The sequence below is a fragment of the Colossoma macropomum genome, unplaced genomic scaffold, assembly GCF_904425465.1.
Source record: "Colossoma macropomum unplaced genomic scaffold, Colossoma_macropomum, whole genome shotgun sequence".
Lineage (NCBI taxonomy): Eukaryota > Metazoa > Chordata > Actinopteri > Characiformes > Serrasalmidae > Colossoma > Colossoma macropomum.
In genome coordinates, this window is record NW_023494790.1 from 24,593,133 (window position 1) to 24,615,678 (window position 22,546).

The window sequence follows — 22,546 nt, forward strand, 5'->3', positions numbered from 1 at the left end:
GTAATTAATGTTGTACTTTTTATTTTGCCATGTTTCTTTTTTATGTCCTGATTTTTGGAATTGAGAATTAAAAAAAATTGATTCAGTGGAATCGACTTCATTGATTCCCATCAGATTTGGAATCATAGTCACCCCCACAGTTTCTGGAACTGAAAGGGTCTAAAATTCACTCATGTAGCCACTCTACTTTTGTCTATAGGGACAACATCATTGAGAGATTTCACAAAAAAATCTCCCAATTTAAAAACGCTATCACAAACACCCATCCCACATCGGGTTGAGAACCACTGGTGAAGGGAAGGCACACTGTGTGGGTTTAAGTGTGTGTGCCTGTGTCTTGCTCCTCCGCTGTGCTGGAAAAGTTCTAAAAGAACACACTGCAGCTCCATGGTCTTGCTTTCAGGTGAAGCAGGACAGTGAGGTTAGCAGGAAGCGGTGCAGGGCGATGGGGCAACAGGAGACTGCAAACCTCCGGCCTGCCTGCAGACCACCGAGAGCCGCCGCTGCCCTGGCTCTTACACTGAGGCTGACACTGAGATAGAGGGAAAAAGATATCAAGGGGACTGGGCTTTCTCCCTGGACGCTGCCGCACTGCCTAGAGAGAAGAAGTAGAACCGAGAGGACACACACTGACACATCTACTCACACTGCCCTCAGACACACCACCTAACTCTGAGAGATAGAACCACCAACTCCAGAACAAACTTTAGGAGAGACACCACAGAGGGGTTTTGGGGAGGTTTGTGGAGAAGGAGGTGGGCTCTCTGTGCCTTCTGCTGCTAAACTGAGGAGGCAAGTAGAAAGAGAGGCGAGTGAAAGTTGAGGGTGTGAATGGATGATTAGATGAGCTGACACTCACCCTGTACTTCTCTTCTACTCTGGTGTTGCTCTTACAGTCTGGATGCCACACTGTTGAGCCTAGAGGGAGAGATTATTTATTATTTTAACTTTTCAACTCAGGCTTCAGCAACATAAATGTCTTTGTACTAAAGTTGTATGTACAAGTTTGGGCCTGGACAACTAACATATTGTTTTGATTTTCTAAGTGAAAATAAGTTAACACATCTACAGAGAACACACTTCTGCACACATTAATGCACAATTACTGTTTATCTGTTGAACATACAGGGGGGAAAAACACCTTGGCCTGTGCAAAAGTTGTATTTAATGTTTTATTTTCTCAGTATGTTAAACTCAGCTCTAGTCAGTGCATGTCAGTGCTGTTCCACTCGCATAGTCTTTACAGACACTCGTGTCATTTTTGCAGCACGAGCTAATAACCTTAATATCTTACCTCAATGTCTTATGTATGTTAGTGTAAACAGATTTGTTTTTAACAAATTTTAGACCATTGTTTTTTTGGTTGGTCGTCATGAAACGTTCACATAACGTAAAGGATGGCTGGTATTTTCAACTGGCATAAAAATAGAAACAATAAAGCGCTGCCAATAAAGCACTCCAAACAGAACTGAAAAGAACAGGACAGCTGTTGTGAGAGGGTAAAGAATCCAAGCATAGATGAAGAAACTGAGAACATCTCTGAGGACGTACAAGCAGTTTAACACTGTTTAAGAGTTAGGTGGTTCTCATTTGTACAGTATCAGCTGCTTCACCTACCTTGCAGGTACATCTCCTCCCCCTCCGTGAACATCTGGTTGCACCGGCTGCATCGTGCACAGCTGGGGTGGTAGTGCTTATCTCCTGCCTGCAGGGCCACAGGGAGCAAAGGTCAGAGGAGTCCTCAGAAGTAGAACATAACATATATTTGCAGGTTTGCAGCAAACACACACACAGAGTGATGTGAATCTGTAGCGGCACGTAGGTATAAATATATAAAATAAGGGCCTGTGGGAAAAAAGACAGGTGTGCTGTCTCTTTCCCTTGTCCACTAACCAGGGCCTCTCTCTCACTGTCTCACTCTTTCACTTGTTCTGTGTGAGTGAGTATCTGTATGTGAGTGGATGTCCTCAGTGAATAGGACTCTGTTTAAGGCTGCGGTCACTGATTATGCAGCACACTCTGCAGGATCACTTTACCCTAGCGCAGGAATGTTCCTGACCTCTGGTCACACAGTGTCACTGATGCTACAGTTCCACTCTTTCACAGCTCCACTGCCTCCTTTTTGCCTTTATTCACATTGTTGCTGATGAAACAAATATTCCTCAAGTAACTGTTTCCGTAACCATGATTTATGTAAGTTCCAATGATGCACACAAAATCTACTAGAGCTGCTAAATGTAAGTCAGTATAAGTTACAAACCAGATCCACAAGGTGCACACAACAGAAACACATGACAAAACAGCTGGTCAGTGCATACTATTGGCATCAAGCACATCAATCTAGAGATAAACAGCACAAAATCAGCCAAACCCTATCACAATCAGCCTGTTCAAAAACACCTTAAGCATAGCATTCAACAAATAACACTAAATATATGAAATCACCAAAAACAGGATTAACAGACAATATAAACAGACTTTTAGCCACAAAAAGTTGAAAGACCATAACAGACAGAATAGTCAAAATACAGACAGCAGTAATAAACGTACCAGACTTGTACTGTGAACATACTATACCACACAATTATAAAACCTTGTCCAATTAAAACATGAATTATGTTCACTTAACATTTGATTTTTCAACATGAGCTGAAAATGGACAACACACCCCTAGTGGGGAACCCTCGACTTTCAGAAAAGACTTAATGATTTCTGTTAACTAATAAAACTCTGTAATTTTTTTAATTTTTATTAAATGGAATTATCATGCTTGTTGTATCTGAACTCTGCCAGTTTAAATACTCATTATTTCATTATTAAGTTTGTTTAGAAACAAAAGGTTTAAAACAGCCAATGGAAAAAATATTCAGTCAGAATGTTTTTTCCCCTGTGGCATCCAGATATATACAGACAAGCAAGCTCTCTCAATGGCTAGGCCTTCAGAAGCTGGACTAAAAGATTTACACTTTAGATTAACACAATTAAGATGTGTATCAAATAATCATGTTTTTGATTTACAAGCAATTTTGTTAGAAACAATGTGATCCTAAGCCTTCTGGAAATCCTAGATAAGTCACTGAATTTGAATATAAGCAGTGCTCTAATCTGGTCACTTTAAAAATGGAAAATTCTCTTTATTAAAGTAAGGACTATAAAACTGTATGATCTAGAATGGTTCAAGTGCACCAGCACAGCTAAGTGCTATCATACAACTAGAAATCCCTTGGGGTGATAGTAGTACTTTGTGTACTGTGCAGATGATTTTTCTCCTTATATGACAGTGTTATATATGACATTTATATGACATTATATATGACATTTATTTACACGAAAAATAACTGGTTTTGCCAACTGGTGTAAAATAAGGAGGGTGGGGGTTGGAGGGGGCATGCAACTCTGACCACTCCCCTACCACCCTTTTTAATGAGAGTTATTTTTGAAAGTGATTTTTTTACATTAAACACCCCACACAGATGATACTATTTTGGCACCATAAATGATGTCACGGTGGAAGCTCTAGGAAAGTTGCAGGAAAATGACTCTAAAGGTAAGTTGAAGGAAAAATAGTCTCTGTTAATGTTAATATATCCTTTGTGTTGCTTTTCATTTCAGCGCTTATGTGAACAGGTCAGAGCTTTCACCCAAGCTTTGGCCTCCTGACATTTGTTCCCCCCAACCTGTCAGACCAAATTTGCACCCCTGGCTTTACCCTTTCTTAAAGAAGGATACTAACAAAAAAACACACGTTACAAGGGCAGGGCCATGTGCTGCTCTGTGAAGGGTGTTACTCCTGTTTTCTGCATTTTCCTATAAAAGCCAGGACATTTTTTATCCTCAAAATATACAAAAACAAACACACACATTTGAACACAAAACAAAACAAAAACAGACCAGCAGACAGATACGGACACTCCCATGTACATCCACGCATTTCAACAGTTTTTCAGTCTGCCTGCATGGCATCCCACCAAGAGAAGGATTCCAGGGGATGGGTGTGCATGGAGTAATGAGAGTGTATTTGTGCATCTAATGCATGTTTATCTCTGTATTAGCATGAACATAGCCAGAGTGTGTGCTGCAAGCCAAGAACCACTCCAAACACACTCTTAGCAACTTTATTACATATACAAAGCATGCATACACACACAAACAGATACAAACAGTGGGGCTGCACAATTAGGATGAAATTCCATATTGTGATTATACTGCTTCATATTGAGATTGCAGTGTAATCTATATATATATATATATATATATATATATATATATATATATATATATGCACGCTGTGCTTTTTCTGCTCCCAACATAACTGATCCAAATAATCAGCTTAATAACAAACTCTTCCTTAGCTAAAGTGGTGACAGACTGAATACATCATGCTAAATCTATTCAGTAACATATTCCAACAATACAATACAATTACAATATGTAAAAGGCACCATTCAGAATACATTTAGAATACATATTGATAAGGCACATGGGGAACACCTCTGCTGTTGTAACTGTTATTGAATTCACACTGTTCCTCATTTTTACCGGTTGGAAGTTTCCTTCATGTCATTTTTCTATTCATATTTTTCATGAAAAATTCACTTGAATTTAAATGAATTTACAAAATTCTCAACATTATTCTCTTCAGTCTTCAGACTTCAGTCAACTGCTGCTCTCCTAATCCTACTCTTGCAAATTTGACTACAAAGTGAGTAGCTATGTCATATATGGATATGTAACTTGCCATGAAACGAATGAAGTCCAGTACAATGCTCCACGTATCACTTGTGAACATGTTCAATCCCTCAAAAGAGTCTGGTAAAGCTGAGGTTAACAACTGACTCATCACATTGATTTATCAGTCTTCTCAGGCTTTAGCAGGAACTTCAGTGCTTTTTTTGAATTCTTCTTTAGAGTACATCTTTACACACTGTGTAGAAAGAGTCCACAGTCAAGCTTTGATGTTTCTTTTGAAGATGATATATTTTAGAAATTTATTAGGGAAATTTAGTTTCCAAGGTGTATCTTGTAAGACATTTAATTTCTGTATTCTGAATATATGTTCTGTATGTTTCTATTCCATTACATTCCAACCCTGCTGAAGTAGATGTGTTAAAGCAGGTAAAGCACTTAAATGAACAGGGTCTGTAATCCAGGACAAACTGGGTTAGAGGACTTATGTGCATATTGCAACTTTCTGCAACATGACTATTACAAACAGCAATATCAAGATAACAATTGACAAATAATATATTACACAGACTTCTGAGCTGATTATAAGCTACACAGTGAGGAATTTTGCGGCTCTGTTTGGGTTGCTGAGTGTGAAGTGCTCTGTAGGCTCTGCAGAGAATAAATCTGGAAGTGGTTTAATCTGAGAACATGTGGAATTCTGAGGCACAAAAGGTGACATCTTTACTAACAGAGCCCAATCTAACAGGTCAAGGTATTGTTTATTTCTACTTGTGTGTGTGTTTCCAGCTGAGTGCACATTGGGCAGTGCTGATGGTACACAGCTGTAACTCATCTGCAGTGCTGTCTCGTCATCCTGCTGTTTTGAATTAGCTCGGGGAATGCTGATGAGCTCCTGCAGCTTCAACATCTCTCTCTCTCTCTCTCTCTCTCTCTCTCTCTCTCTCTCTCCCTCATTTCACAGCTGTCTTCCTTTTCTCCTTCAACATCTCTCTCTCTATGATCCACCAAAAAACGTTAGTCTGTTCTCCATCAACAATTTTCTCAACACACTTTCTTTCTCCTCCAAAAGTCTCTCTATATCTTTGCTTGTTTTCCTGCCTGTATTCCACAAGGTGTTCTCTCTGCATAATTACATTGGTGAGATGTAAACAGTATCATTCAGGCTGGTCAGATGTGAAATGGTTCATTGTAGAGAAACCTACCAACTCAGATTACTTTACAGTGGTGGTGCTAGGAACCAGAGGTTGTAATGTCTAAGATAGAAATTAAGCCATTTTATTTACAATCTAAAACAATGGTCTCCACCCTGGTTCTGGAGAGCTACCTTCCTGCAGAGCCTAGTTCCAACCACAATTTGTCACACTCATGCCAGCTAATCAACCTCTTACCAAGTCCCTGAATGGCTGGATCAGATGTATTCAAGTTCAGGAGGAAGGTAGCTCTCCAGGACCAGGGTTGGTGACCACTGATCTAAAACCATCAGTGAACCTGCACATGTCTTCTGAGCTTTTATATGTAATGTTAATTAATGGTAAAATAGTGGAGTCTTCTTTGGGAACTATTTTGTCTTAGAAGACCCTGCACGTACCTTTCTGCCATGTATGTATTGAAAAAAAAAACATTTTAAGCTAAAACGTTGTCTCAAACTATTGTAGAACAACGTCCCAGGCATCAGACATCTTATTCATAACCTCTTCATGTAATAACTTGTATGTAGCTTTTAGTTGCAATAAACTTTCCAGACTTCTGGTTCTTATTGCCATCACTGTGAACAATTCTGACTTACTACATTTCTCTAGAACAACGTATTTTTTGACAAAGCACCTGAATTTGCATCTTAACTATTTAATTATGCAGAAATTGATGGGACTCTTCGTTAAACAACTGCATCTTTCCTTTTAAATGCACACTGTTTTCATTTCTAAATGGTGCATTTAGCATTTCTTATTGCATTACATCATTCTTCAGAGAACGCAGACAGAGTGGAAACACATACACGCCCACAGTGTCCTATCAACTGATCGTATTTTAATTGTGATTATGCTGGGGGAACCACGTCCAGGCTTTTGGCCATTATCCTGTGATCCTCCTCTATGGTGAACTATGAGGCAATGCTGCAGAAACGCGTGATTTCACACAGATGTGACCCCATCCCTCTCCCGACCCGCCTCGCTATGGCAACGAGCCCATGTAACACTCTTCCTGTAAACAAACGCCACTGGCAACAGGGGACGTATTTTCTTGCCAGCCTCCAGTGGGGCTATTGAGCATTCCTTATTGCATCACATAAATGCAAGTGCATCTGGGGAGAGCAGTGAGGAAAACAAGAAAGGCCTGACTGGCTAATTTAGATAGAGAGAGGAGAGAGAGAGCGAGGGGAAAGAGAGAGGGGGAAAACCTCCAGTTCCAGATGGAAGGGTGTGGACAGAAAATAGAGCCAGAGAGAGGGACTGAGAGGGGTGGAAAAAAAAGGGTGAGGGGGTATGATGACTGCAAGAGGGAGAAGAAAAGAACAGCAGAGAGAAAGACAAGGCCCTTAGAAACAGAACAAACATGCATGTGGTCATGCTAAGAGTGAACGGCAACAGTTCAGTTGTTTTGTTAAGGCAGAGGTGGGGTGGAGTTGTGTAACATGGTGTGTGTGTCTGTGTATGTGTTTGTATATTGTTAGGATGCTCATGATTTTCATGTTATTCATTTTAGAGACATTTCTGAGGAGATTAGATATATGATAATCCACTTGCATAAGGGAGAGGAAAGTCAAAAAAGTGAAAAGACAGGAGTTGCCAGATTTGGAGTTAAAAAAAAATTATTAAGATATAGAAAAAATGGAACTTCTAACAGCTGTACAAAACTTAGTAAACCACCAAAACTGTCCCAATCAGATAAACAGCACTTAAAGCTTTCATTTTTGAGAGAGGAGAAAATCAAGCTCCACTCTTGCATCAGATGTACACATTTTTCTGTTCATCCTTCCACTGTGAGAAAACAACTAAACACTATGAGTCTGAAAGGATGTGCAGCTGTCAATGAGCCATTACTGAGAAAAGAAAATGTGCAAATCAAACCAAGAAGCTGCTGATGTTCTCAGAACAATGGCCAAGAGTCCAGACCTCAACATCACTGAATGTGTTTGAGATTACTTGGATCGTGAGAAGAAGAAAATGCAACCAACTTCTAAGACTGAATTTTGGGGATGTTAAAAAACACTCCTGCAGATTTCTTTAAAAATAAAAGCAAGTCTTCTGAAAAGAATGTAAGCTGTAATAAAGGCAAAAGCAAAACACACTAAACACTAAAAAAAAAATTATATTTAGCTCTTGAGGCCTCTGTGAAACTTTCTGTTAAATGTTTTCTGCTTTTGTTCCTGATGCTGATAACTTAATAACTTGTATTTACTGGCCCTTTTGAATGGACATAAAGTAAATGAAAGGTGGTCTTTGACTTTTGCACAGTTCTGTACATATCTGACAGTATTACTACACATAGGCAGAGCTGCTCTCTTGCTGCATATGAGACACATTAGCAAAGTCCTTCTCTCAAAAAGATAATCCACAGTGCAGCAGTTCTACTTTCTGCGTCATCATGCTCCCTCATGCACCTGCCTGCCTCTCCCTTGTGAACCTCTGGTGCAGCTTAAAATATTTGTCCGAACTCAACGGGACATTACTAATCAAATCTGCTTCAGTCAGCTCTGGACATCATTTGGGTCAAGTTCAGATTTCACGTTCAGGTTCCTGACATTCCGCCTCCCTCCTTTAATGAATGTTTGCCTGCATCTAGACCTCCTTTATTTCTTCTCCTTTCTTTATTCTTCCCGTCTCATTTTATTTACCATAAACCATTTTAAACCGGCAGGTTGGAGTTCTTTGTGTTACTGGCAGTGAGGTAACAGGGCCAGTGCGTGGGCAAAAATGGACATTTGTGAAGTAAAGCAAGTTTAGGTTGGATTCAGACTGAGTTTAGTTCACGTTAGACAGGTGGAGAACACTGTACGGCTGTGTTTTATAACGTATTATATTGTGTTACAATATATAGATGAAATATTGCTGCTGTTTTAACAGAACCTCACATTTTCAGAGTAATAACTTTATAGGAGAAGGAAAAATATTCTTTATATCAACTTTAATGTTTGTAACAAAATGTTATTTTTAAATAACTTGTACCATTTCTACTGATCCATTCTTCATGAAGTTTTCACACAATGTAAAGGGCAGCTAGCACTTTCAAGCACAAAAGTGTCATGTTCTCTGGCTTTTTTCGGATTCGGTTCAAAAATTCAGGCCCTATCAAATCTGTAACCTTTGTGCTTTCTCTGCTCAGCTCATACATACACCTCCACATTCCCTACGGACACATGAATAAAGAGGTGCACGAGTGGAGTCGACACCAGCCTGTTGGCTGCAGAGGAATTGAGCTCCATTACTGTGGACTGAAAAAGCCAACAGTGAGAACAGACTCTGCAAACCCCGCTGGAGATAAATGAACACAGCAGAATGAGAAGGAACTCTGAACTATCACATGCAGTCTGCTGCCCTCCTTGCTTATCTACTAAACCCTTTTGTGTGTGTGTATTAATAGAGAATCAACACTGTGGCTTAACCATCTCAACCTTAAGGGTCTGCATGTGGGCCCACACCTCTATTCTTCACCCTTATAAATACAAAACTTACATATTAGTTTTACAGTAGTTACTAAATAAGGCATAGTAGTTCCTGAATAATGAGTCTCACTACTATTACAGCTCCCATTCATTTAGGCAGAAGTGTTTTCAGTTTTGAAAGAAATCTGCAGGGATATTTTTCCATACCTCCAAAGATCAAAGATCACCTCTTAGGGTCTTAGAGGTCTTAGAAGTTGGTTGCATTTTCTGCTTCTCAGGATCAAAATAATCCCAATTACACATTTAAACCTATCAGTCCATAAAATCTTACTCCTGAATAATAAACCTAGGGTTCACTTTATCAAAGCGTTGTTTGTGGACTATATGCTGCTTTGTCTGGGGCTGTTCTGTTCTTATGAATAACTAAATGTTGGAGCATTAGCAAAGTAAATTTATATGAGCTCATTTCTCTCATTTCCAAACCTATATACCATTCCTGATACGGGAATGTACGAGGACTAAGCAGTCTACCAAGCCATTCTTTTCTTTCTTTGAGGGAAATTCTGCACATAGATGCTGGGATGTATAGAAGCATCTGCTGCTTTAAATCTCTCATGGTCACATGTTGATAAAATTCCACTGGGCCTCTCAGCGCCATATGTGGAAGCATGAATTCCTATGAATAACACACTCACCACAACTGCCTCACAGAGCACAAAAAAAAAAATAATCAAGTGTGTAAATTGCATTTTTACAAGCTGTGGGACAGTTTAGGTCTGGCTGCATATGCTGAAGTCATAATTTATACTTAATGCTACAGCTATTCCCATATGAAAACAGAATGTATTTGTGTGATGCTAGGGTATTTATTATTCTAAAATGTAAATAGACTCTATTGCAATGTACTTTAAACTAGAGATGGTAAGCACTTTTTCTAATTTATCTTGTTTCTGTTACTGATATTGATTGGAACCTTGATTGTTAGCTGCTACTGGTATGGATCTGATATTTTTTCCTTTAAAATATTTAATATGAGCTATTTTCAACTGAAGTAGTTAAATCACACATAATCTACATCTTTTGGTCTATGAATGACATTTGTGTGTCATAATTCATTTTACATGACCATTTTCCAACCTCTCTTCATCTTTATCTCGCTATTTTGCTACTGTGCATTTATGTCTGACTAGATGTAAATATTATCTGGTTTGACTGGCTGCTCTGTATTGTGCCTTATTTAAATAGCAGTGTAGTCTGAAACACTTCTTATAACTTCAGAGCGAATGGACGGAGCTAAACTACTTGACTGAACAGGTGAATATATGCAAATGCTTTTGTTCTCATGACATGAAAAATAATAAAAGTGGGCCATTTTTGCAGCTTAATTCCTATACAGGGACTGTATGGACTGGAGAGTGAACGGTACATTAATGTGACTAAAGGCCATCTAAACGTAAGTTATCATGCTCTAACTACTTAAACACTCAACTACCCAGCAGCACGAAATGCATTCCAGCATTTTCTGCTGATATCAGCATGAGACAGGTGCCATCTCTTTTTTCAACAGATTGCGTTTTCATATGGGTTTACTACTGATATTCAGACCCTGAGACAATGCACCTTCCAACCATTTTCACATACTTCCATCACCTAGTGTTGCATCAAGTTGACTAACACTCAGATGAACTGACCAAACTTGAACCTTTTCAGCATCTTTGAATGTCCAAAATATTACAAAGGGCCTATATCAGAAAATAGATAGGGTTCTATGTAAGCAAGCCTAATACACTCTGGTGCAGAGGGATAGAGTTTGATCTGGCATTCTTACCTTAGGCAGGCTGCTTGTATGGACTCCCAGCCTTGCGATGTACTGAACACAGTCCTACACTTCTTCTTCTGCTTCACTCTCTCTATCCACCCAAGTGCCTCAATCTGTGTCTCAGACTTTTTCCTGAGAACTCTCTAACTCTGCATCCATCTCCCCCTCCCCTTCCTGCTCCCTAATGTCTTTTGGCCTATCAGAAGGCCCCAGCCTCAGAGGCTGCTCTGTCTAAAGTTGTAGGGTGGGTCTTTGGCATGTGGCCAGCAGCTCTGCCGCTTGTTCTGTGCTCTTTTCTCTAAGGGCCAGTGCTGAGGTCGTGAGAGCTCAGAGTGCTTCAGAAAGAGCAGTGCAGCTATGTCAAGCAGGGTGCTGGGTGATGATCATGACATCAGTGCATGTGTTGTGCTGTGCTGTGCTTTGCATTTGTGTGTATGCAACCAGCTGCAGACGTTCAGTACCAGTGCAATTACAACAACTGAACGCGATGTGAAGAAAACCACAGACACCACAGTACACACAACAACTCACAGACCAGGAACAAATAAAAAGAGAATTGCACTAATTCTTCAAAATTTCTGCTTAATTCAGTCATGGAAGTGAAAACAAAGTATTTCAGAGTGGCCTGATGAATGAGGTATTATAGAGAAACTTACAGGCCCCGATTTCTTTATAGTGGTGGTCAGAGGAACAAGGGGTCACAATGTCTGCAACCCAAATGTAGCCATTTTATTTACTATACAAGAGACCAGTGAACCTAAACGGCTTTTGTTTTTCCTGTGTAATGGTAGCTTTAAGAGTCACCACCCCTGTGAACAATTCTGTTATTTGATGTACTGATCCTGCAAGGAAAAATATACCCAGTGAGGGAGCAACACAGCAGAGCAGTGGGGAGTGCCCAATCAGGTATACACAGTAAGTCCTGGAATTTGAATGCTCTACCTTCTGATTACTGCTGGAATTCTCTTTTCACTGAATTTTTTCCACTCCAGTGTTTACTGGCCTGTAGGACACTGACAGGCAGGTCACTCACCTCCAGAACTTTCCCTGTTATAAACTGATGGCAGGCCTCACACTGCACCCCAAAGTGGATCTGATAGTCCCTCTCACAGTACGGAGCTCCATCCCTGACAAAGAGAAAGTGAGCACATTTACTGTCTGGGATCAGTGGTGGATAGTAACTAGCTCCCTTTACAGATATTGAAGTAAAATTTTGGTGGATTAGTACTTCTCTGAGCATTTTTAAATGTTAATACTTTTATTTATACTCATGTTTGTGAGAAAAGTAATCTACAGTTATATTTTAGTCATTTATGTTTACTTACTAATTCACATATTGTTGGTTCAGCTGGAATGCTTTGCTGTTGAATAATTTAGTGTCTTATTTTAGACCAAAAGGATCTTACAAAGACAACAACAGCACCTATTAAATGTTGGTAAGGGTGAATGCAATTTTTGAGATTGCAATTATTTGTGATTACGATTTAAATGTGATTATATAAAATTAAGACCCGGGCTTTTTGTCACCAAAGAAAACAGCACATTTTTACACTGAATGTAGTGTGCTGGACTGCCAGTTCACAAGCTCTATGTAATTAGGTTTAATATTCCTGATTAAAACTTGTTAAGACAACATTAATTAATCTAGGATACAATTAAAACTGCAATTCTTGTGATTTGACACTGCAGTTTTTAAGCTTGTGATTGTGATATACAATTGATTCAACCCTTTTTGCTGGCTGTAGAAAGAGGTATGTAGTATATACACGGCCCACTGCAGTTCTATAAGTTACTTAGTACTTCAGTAATTTGAACTGCTGCTTTTTTGTCCAGGACAGTCCCTATTAATATACAGTATGAACAGAAAATGAGCCAGAATAGCCAAAAAGGCGTATTTTTATCTCTTGTCCCTGGCCAGATGTCAAAAAAGCACCCTAAACTAACTGACATTCAAAAATACAGTATTAACACATAAACATAAACATAAAAAAAACTCATCTGCACTCATCAAAATGCACATCTAGCAAAATACATAGCTGCATCTTTGAGCAATGTCTGAGAAAAGCTTATGAACTGAAGGATAATAACATACACTGAGAGATAAAGAGAGAGAGATTTAAGCCGGACTCACTTGCTGATGTACTCTCCACTCAGCACTTTGCCGCAGGCTTTGCACTTGAAGCAGCCGAGATGCCACTGTCTGTCCAAGGCCAGCAGAGCCTGTCCATTCTTTATATCCCTGCCACAGCCTGCACAGTCTGCACAGTAAACATACACATTGACAGAGGTCAGCCTGTGCTGCAGAAGATGACACGTATGGTTCTGATTACAAACACGGCATATATTTGTATAGAAAACCCAGTGCTCACTCTTAGTGGTCATCTCAGTATTTCAATAAGCACTCATGCATACACATGCATAAACACATCCTCAAAGATCCATTCTAGCCACTAGGTGGAGGTGTGAGATTACATAAACCCAACAGCCGGGGGGATCACACCACACCTGACTCAATGACTCACTACTTCACTACACGTTACAGAGCAACAGCTCCAGATACAATAAAGCCTATTTATCTGCAGGTTGGTAATGGTCTGCCTGGAAATGTGTCATTAGGTTCATTGGTGAATCATCATTAATTTGCCTGAGAGCTGGGCTGACTAAGCCCCTTCTTTATACTACCAGGGGCTGCTTTTTATAAAGCGTGAGCATTAGCATCCTTCTGTTCAGAAAAGCAGCCTTCGTCATGAGCAATATGGTGGAAGTGTGCATGCTTAATGTGTGTAAAGGTTGGGCTCTAAAAATAACTCAGGATTGTCATCTTGTATTTACATCCGTTGGCTGAGATCCCAAAAGCTTTTTTAAAAGGCTGGAGCGGAGGAGAGCTGAGACACACACACAATGCCGGAGACTGATGTTGGAGCAAAATGAAGGTGCATTTTACTCCTCTTTAAACCTTCACTAACTTCATCCGCCTTCATCTGCCATCCTCTGATGCACTCACCTATTCCCACTTCTAGTATATGTAATATACTCTGGTCAAATGACAAGCTTTGTTGGTTTTCTGAGTGAAAATAAGTTAAAACAGAACACCGTTCTGCACATTTTTATGCACAATTACTGTTTATTTGCTGAATTTAACATATTGGTAAAAAACAACAACAAAAGACTGTGTAAAAGTTATGGCACGTTTTATATTTTATGTTTTATTTTTTCCCCTAATATGTCAAACTCAGCAAATAAATAGAAACTGTGTAAAAAAGCCATATTTAAATCTGTTCCCTGTAGGCGATGAATTAACTTATTTTCACTAAAAAGAAAGTTAAGTTTGCTTACAACAGCATGTTTCCACATTAACAGTACACTGATAAATGTAACATAAAACATTACTTTGAAGTAAAAATGAATAATTTGTGTCTTTGAGTTTTGCTTTCCACCCCTTCCCACCAAATGATTAAGCCATAAAAATAATGTACTGCCATATTAAATGACATGTTGAGGAAAACTGACATTTAAGTCTTCAGAAGAGACAACATCAAAAGCTGGTAAGTTTTGCTTTTACTCAACATTGATCATTTGTTATTTTCTCCAGGGGTCCATCAAGCATATCATGTCCACCCTATTACACATAGAAAACTAACAGACAGCAGGCAGCCAGGTTAGCCTGAAATATTCCAACCCTGTCACATTCCTCTCCATCACAAGCTCAGTGTAATGGGGTTATAATACTCATTGTTATTTTACACAAAAAATATAAAAATGGTTACTGAGGTAGGAAAATGTTTTTGGGTAAGAGTAATATGCAATTCAAACTGGGGGCAAAAAAACCCTGTGATTTCTTGAAATGAGAGAAATGTCAAATCTGCAATGCATACGATATGAGTAAATGAACAGACTTCTACTGGACACTGCCATTTCCACAACATTTTACATTCTAAATGGATGATTTTATCATTAAAATTATTTTAAGACCTTTGTCTACAAAAACACTGTTAAGTTTGTGCCTGCGCAATGAGGGCTGCCAATGTTTAGTGCAATACAATACAAAATACTCAGTCTATTTGTCAAGTTATCTGCCTCAACATTTGATCATCACTTTTAAAATGTAAGTCATTCTGGATGTGTACTTTTGGTGCTGTACAGCTGTTTCATAATCACTGACCTTTCCTATCATCAGTATGGCACATCTAAATTATCTTAATACTTATTATTTAAAACCTGTAGTTGTACAGGACCAGCATATTAGAAACATTTTATACATGTGTCTTCAAAAAATTTGTTTTGAAGACAATGACTCCAAATTATTGAAGGGTAGTGTATATATATATAGAGAGAGAGAAAGAAAGCGAGAGAGATAGGAAGAGCAATAACTTTCAAGGAGACCTGTGTTCTCTCCTGCTGTCAGGAGGCACATCAACATCTCTGTACTCTCAGAACTGTGTGTTTTAGAAGTCTATAAAAAGGCTATAAAAGCTATAAGGACTCTGCAGAGTTTGCAAAATCCACAAGGCCACCAGCAGCCATGCAGTTCATAAGTGCCTTCCAAAACAAAGCGCTTATCAGGACTAAAGAATTTCATCAGTGACCAATCACTCCGCTGCCCCCTGAATGACAAATTATCAGCCAAGCATGACACAAAGAATCATTCACGGGTGCACTTCAGAAGAAAGGCATGTGTATGTGTGTGTTTCTGAGCGCAGACAGTGGAGCTCGCTGTGTTTCTTATGCAGGTACAATCCTCAATAAATAAACATTATTCTCTAAAATGTGACAACAATACCATGTCATTTCTCTCATTCTTTAATTACCAGTGCATTTGTTCACCAGCTTTTGGTTCATAGCTTTAGACTACTTGAAATCTTCTTGGCCATGCAATTCCTGTAATCTTTAATAAACAATCATAATTTGTTTCTCATTGAACCTCTGCAACATAATAAATAACAGTTGATATCCAGGAATCTTAATGAAATTTGGATGCCTGAATGAGGACTCGAGTAAAAGAAAACAATAACGTCAGGCATGTAAAAAAAACTCCAAGCCATTCAAACAATGATGGACAACTAAATCTGCACAACTCAATTTAGAGAACAGCCGGAGCCGGATGGCCGGAGAATGTTAGTGAAAGAGACAGGACCGGTATGCGGAAATCTGAGGGCAAAGAGAAGCTCTATTCGTTGGCTGTGTAATTCTCTCTCTCTCTCTCACTCTCTCTCCTCTGCTTAGTTCCTGGGGCCCTGCATCTTGAATTACCCCGCGAAGCCCCTAATCTACCGCAGAAGGATGAGGAACTTCCTCTGAGTGAGAGAGATTGAGAGAGAGTAAGCGAGTGAGAGAGAGAGCTGTTCTTTGGTTGACAGCACAGGAGCCGAGCCACAGTCAGCTCAAATGACACTGCAGGAAGCCGAAGGAGGGTTTGAAACTTCATTAAAACCTTATTAAGACGTCACAAAACTATTGTAAAGCATCTTTTTGGATTACTGAGTTTCTCATTACACGAAAGAAGACCAGCTTTTAAAATTCCTCTTCACAGAAAAAGTTATTTCTTATTTTGTGGCCTGCGAACAACATTTGCAATACATCAGCATAAGAACTACAGGAGGTGGATTAATTTTACCAAAAAACGTTCAGTAATGTCATTTGTAATTTGTAAATGAAATTTGTTGTTTATTTATATAGTTCACAGTAACTCACACTGTGTCCTGAGAGAAGTTTTGGGGATGTTTTTACAGAAAAGATTTGGGTGACTATTGACTTGCGTTTATTAGCAACAGTAGCCTTCTAGCTCCAGTGCTAACCTAAAGAAGCAAAACTTGGACAGCAATGATGTCTCGACTGATTGATTATAACTGGGTTAAATAGTGCATTGGATTCCTTCAAATGTGTAATTTGTATGCAGGATCCCACAGATAGCCGAATCGAAATGTCAGGTCAGCAAAGTCAATGTCATTGTCAGCACTTCACGATGGATGTGACACTCAATAACAATAAAAAACACAGTGCATGGTTATGTCTATAAGAAGGCTTTGTTATTACATTACCAAGGTGCCATTTTGAATAATACTGCTATGACTGGGGGAGCTCTGGTAATTCAGCCAATTACAGAAGATAATTCACTCTGGAATTATTGCTGCCAAACTTGTAAAAACTATAAACAGATGCAGATTTGTGCTGGATTAAAATCTCATCAGTAATCACTTAAATTATAGTAATTTCAAGGTGAGATGAAAGCAACTCAAATAGGGCTTCAGATGAGGCCAAATATCTGTCTAAATTACTGGCCTATAGAGCTGTAGTTTATTATGCAGAATAACAGAATCACTGGAAGAACACTCCTTTCTAGTGTAGCGCACTGAGCACAGGCTAACACACACATCCACACACACACACACACACAAACACACATATCCACACACACACACACACACACACACACACACACACACACACACTCACACACACAAACACACACACATAATGACTCACTACTGGAAGCGCTGATGTCTTTTGGAGGGGGGGACATTGGCTGGACGCAGTGCTGGCAAAGACAGTCCTTTCCATTGAAGGTGACGCGGTCTCCAGCAGGAAACGGTCGTCTGGATCAACACAAAAAGAGCTGAGGTTAAACACAACAAACTGTCAAACACATGCTGTAATTTACTGCCAATCGCTGAAAAAGAAATAGAAAAACACGTAAACTATCTCGCTGTGATCTCACTGAGTTCTCAGAGTGACTTTATTACTTCACTCCTGAACTGACTCCTGAGTTCTAAGACATAACTACTTTTGTTCTATATAGGTACTGTGCTTGCAGTTTGGAGTATAACTTATATAACGGAGTGTAACTTCAGACACTAAATATGTCCTGGCTGGAAACCTGTGTAAATTAGATTTTTCCCCAATTATTGCTTTAATAATGGAATGGTTATGCGAGAAATCAAATTTACATAATCAGCTGAGACATTCTTTTAGCTCCTTTAGTTTAGTGCGGGAACTATGAAGCTAACATTGCTAGAAGTCAACAGTCACCCAAATATTTTTCATAAATACAGCCAAAAAACTTTTTCTTAACTTGTTCAAACTGCATCCTTTAAGAAACTACAGAATTCGTGAATGGACTAGCATCTATACGCCACACAAAAGGAAGTCAGAATTTGGCACAACACCTGTTGTGGCTGAACAGCGTGAAGCACACTAACAAGTCTGCACAACCTTAATGAAGACCTGGAAGTGGTTTAAGAGCAGTTTTGGGGATGTATTTACAGAAAAGATTTGGGTGACTATTACTTCTAGTGTTAACCTTGCAGCTCCTGTTCTACACCAAAGAAGCAAACATGTCTTGGATGAATGACTACACTTGTGGTGAGTGAAACATTTGATGTGGATCAAATTTTATGATCCTTTGCACAGTTTGCAGGTGTTGTATATGTGTGTATAGGAAGGTGCAGGTGTGCATAAGCAGGTGGGTGTATATTTGTATATGTGCTCACACTGTAAATCTGTAAATCTGGTACTGTTGACAAGACAAAGCTTGTGTGCTTGTGTGTCCATCTGTGTATACATGTATGTATGTTTACATGTCAGTGCTACTGACTTGCAGATGGTGCAGACGAAGCATGCAGGGTGGTAGGTCTTCCCCAGGGCTGTCACTACTTCTCCTTCAACAAAATCCCCACAGCCGTTACAGCGTGTCCCGTGCAGTCTCTGATAGTCCAGCGTGCATAAATACTCTCCATTCTTCATGAAGAATCCCCCTTGTGCCAGGTCACAGCCACACACTGAAAACACACACACACAAAAGCGTTCCAATAAGTTGAGAGTTGATATTTTATTTTCGCTTTCTTCTATTTGTTTGATGTCAACAAATAACAAAACATATGGCAAAAATGTGAAGGTTTTTCTTTCCATCAAACTATGCAGACAATTACTTTCATCACTTTCCACAGAACTTCTCACCTATGAACCTATGAGTCAGAAATAACTCTCATTACACCATGCTATTGTTATCAGTACCGATAACGGCAACTTCTAAGAGTTAAGTCTATGTTTATTGCAAAATAAAAGCCCTCTTAGACAAAAGCAGATGAATTTTTAAGTGAAACACCTGATGCCAGTCTCTTAATAAAATAAAAAAAACAAAAAAACAAACAGGCTTTCACTCTCCATGATATATGTATCTTCTCTTTCGTACGGGATGCTTTTTGGATACTTTAGTGTTGGTGTTACCACATTCTCTATTTTGGTCTGTGGTTCTAAACTGACTAGACAGTGACCACTTTGAAACCAACTTTAGTAAAATACGTTGGACCAATATAAGTTAAATCAACACCAGTAAATCAAGTGAAGTGAAGGAGTGAAGTTAGAAATGTTAGTTAGAAATGTAATAGCAGATTAAGTTTAATAAATTTAGGTAAATTATGCTGGATCAATAAAAATGCCTTTTAATTATGTGGAAAGAGTTTTTTGAGTATTGCGTGCAACTACACATTTCTAGCAGAGAGGTCTCTAGATCTCTAAAATCCCCAAATTCCGATACCTTCCACAGTGCAGCTTTAAAAAATTTCACAGAAATTCAGATATGTCTGGGTGGTGAGCTGGTAGGCCTGTGTCCTTCAGGCTAGGCTGTATGTATGTGGCGGTGTTCACAGGCGAGGTGTGTGTGATAGTTCTTTGGCAGGCGAGAGAAATAGATATCGTCTTGCTTATTAAGGCCCATTCAATATTCACTCTTGTCCATTTCTTGATCTCCAACCCCACACCCACTCTTTGGATTTTCACAGAATTACGCTGGAGTAAGAACATTTATAAATACCCTTCCTCTAGCTCCACGCTGTAATTGTGTTGAGCTTTGTGGATGTGTGTAGTTCAGTGTAGGGGGATCCATGGTTAGATTTTTTTATTCTGCATGTTGATGATGGGGGACACAGCTCACTCCCTACAAAAACAGTCTGAAAGGTTAAATAAATGGGACCGTAACTTTGACTTGGTGTTGGGCGCTGCGCGCCAACCACTCTGGACAAAAACACTGAAGGGCTAAATGCATAATTTACTTTAATAACACACATAATAACGCAAAGGAATGCATCTGCAACGGGATCTGAGGGTAATGGAGCGAGGCAGCACTTTTGGCCAGATCTGTGGCCAGAACAGGGTAGATGTGGATTGATAACGCAGCTCAAACGCATTCACATTACTGGGCAGCACTTTGTGGTTAAAACTGTGTTATTCTAAATTATGCTTTCAGGGAAAAAACTATTCTTCTAACCCCATTCCTGACCCCAGCAGCTCAGGGCCTCTCTCTGAACGGCCGTCTTCATTTGACAACCTCACTATTATTTGCGAGGAGATTGCCATGGCGACAGACAAAATGTGACAAGCAGGTGGCCGTGGCGACGGTCGTCATTAGCAGCAGAGGACTGGTTGTGTAAGTGGCTCTCTGGCTGGCGTTTGAGTAACCTTCAGCAGCCATGCAGAGCGCCACAGCTACAGTGCAAGAAATGTCAAGCCCCTTAACCAGGATAAGCATACACAAACATACTGGTATTAATATTGTATTATTAACATGTTATTAACATTTTTCCTCATATGGACCAGGAACATGTCCCAACACTATGGGTGTAAATCTCTGACCTCAAAACTATGGATGCACCAAAATTTCAGCCACTGAAAATCCTTGCCTTAAAATATTTAAAATTAAACAGTATTTTCACATTTCAGCTGAAAGAGTAAATTGGCCAGTTGTAACAAAATATCAAAGATTAAACAGGCCTACAATGAAGTGTCAAAATCAAATACTCTTAATGGAAATGAACATGAGAAACTGTGTTTAAAACGCTGTTTGTTTCCTTTCATTTTCCTGGGCTGGTCAGCACTGACATGTTCAAAGAGTTTGAGCAGCAGTAGATCAACAATGAATACTGTGGAGCTATGTTACAATTGCTAAACATTACACAAGTGATTTATAATCTCTGTTCAAGCTAAATATCAAAAGAGGTTACAACACCAGAACTTCTCCACTACACATTTGATTGCACTTGAAATACACACAACATGTGAAACAAAAAGAAAAATCCCTGCCAGCACGCTGACACCATCTGTAGCCACAGGTTTGAAATCAGGAAATAATTCACAAATGACAGCAACAAAGTGCTAAGTATGACTAAAAAACATAATGGAATTCATTACTTTAGATGACCAACTGCTCACTGTTGTCAATGGCTTCATAACATATGCATAAGTATCAAAATAATGCATTTACAAAGCAATATTAATCAATAGCTTTTGTTATTAAAAACAAGACGACACAAGACAATTTTTGAAATTTTGAGGGCCCTAAAATAAACTCACATTTATTCAATTTATAACATTGTTTGGGAGCATTGTTCTAAAGCAATGGCTCTTACAAGGCCGTGGTAGGAACGCCATATATCTTCATACCTTAATGGAAACTGTACCTTTGTACTGAAATATATATTGAACTTATGTATGGTGTTCTTAGCCTAGTGTAGTATAAGGCTTCATTACTCGGAATGATGCTTCATAACGCTGTTATACATGGAAAAAGTTCCATAACTTTAACTAATATCAATACAATGTAATTTGCTTAATAAAACATTTTATATCATCTTGTGATACATGACATAGGTGACATAAACTGTTCATAAGTTCATGAATATTCGAGTATTACTTTATAAATATGTTATCCAATATTTCTGCATGACTTGTGTAGTCCCTATGTAAGTAAACATTATCAAATAAATTTATAATGAAGTATAAGCGAGTTCAAAATCGATACAGCTGAATCCCCACCTCTAGACTGATGCAATTAAAATGCATTGATACCTTTACATCCTCACAAAATCAAACTTTTTTACATTTTTGCATCATAATGACACACAAAAATATGCACAAACAAATCCTACACAGAAACATCAACCACATGGCTCTCAGAGCTCCACAAAGCTCTTTGTTTCTTCTCACAGAATCAGGGAAGTAATTACAGAGAGCCAGACGCGGGCCTAAGCAGTCACTTAGAGAGGATGGTGAGGGAAGTGTGACAGTGCTCCTGTGTTCAGCTCGAAGGTTCTCTCTCACTTCAGGGTCACTTCAGTCTGTAATCTCGCTCAGCAATCAGAGACCATCACAGTGTAACATTCACTTCCACACTGTGCTGCCAGGAACTCCCGTCAGAGAGAAAGTGAACGATTCATTAGCACTGGAGGACAGAAACTAGAACAATGGGGCAGTCGCAGAGCAGCTTTGTGTTCTGCTACCTCTCTCAGTGTCCTCCCTGCTCTCAGTTAGTGCAGTGATGTGTCTCTTGCTGCTCATTTGCTGAATGTTATACAAGCTTTCATTCACTGCATTAATATTTCACTGGACTTCCCCAGAATGCTGGTAATTCCCTTATCTCCGCTGCACTAGTCCGTCCTTCCTCT

General features: G+C 39.2%; 1 protein-coding gene across 35 annotated transcripts in view; it reads right to left on the minus strand.

Annotated features, from left to right (window-relative positions):
- The window catches only part of ablim1b (actin binding LIM protein 1b), a 111,610-nt gene that overhangs the window by 22,833 nt on the left and 66,231 nt on the right, over positions 1–22,546 (minus strand). For all 35 annotated transcript variants that reach the window (XM_036572718.1, XM_036572752.1, XM_036572729.1 and 32 more), the window contains 6 exons: positions 18,703–18,886; positions 17,595–17,704; positions 13,243–13,369; positions 12,145–12,238; positions 1,618–1,705; positions 860–918 (listed from right to left, as the gene is read on the minus strand). In XM_036572718.1, coding sequence (XP_036428611.1) covers positions 860–918; positions 1,618–1,705; positions 12,145–12,238; positions 13,243–13,369; positions 17,595–17,704; positions 18,703–18,886 — 662 coding nt within the window. The remainder of the gene's footprint in view (positions 1–859; positions 919–1,617; positions 1,706–12,144; positions 12,239–13,242; positions 13,370–17,594; positions 17,705–18,702; positions 18,887–22,546) is intronic.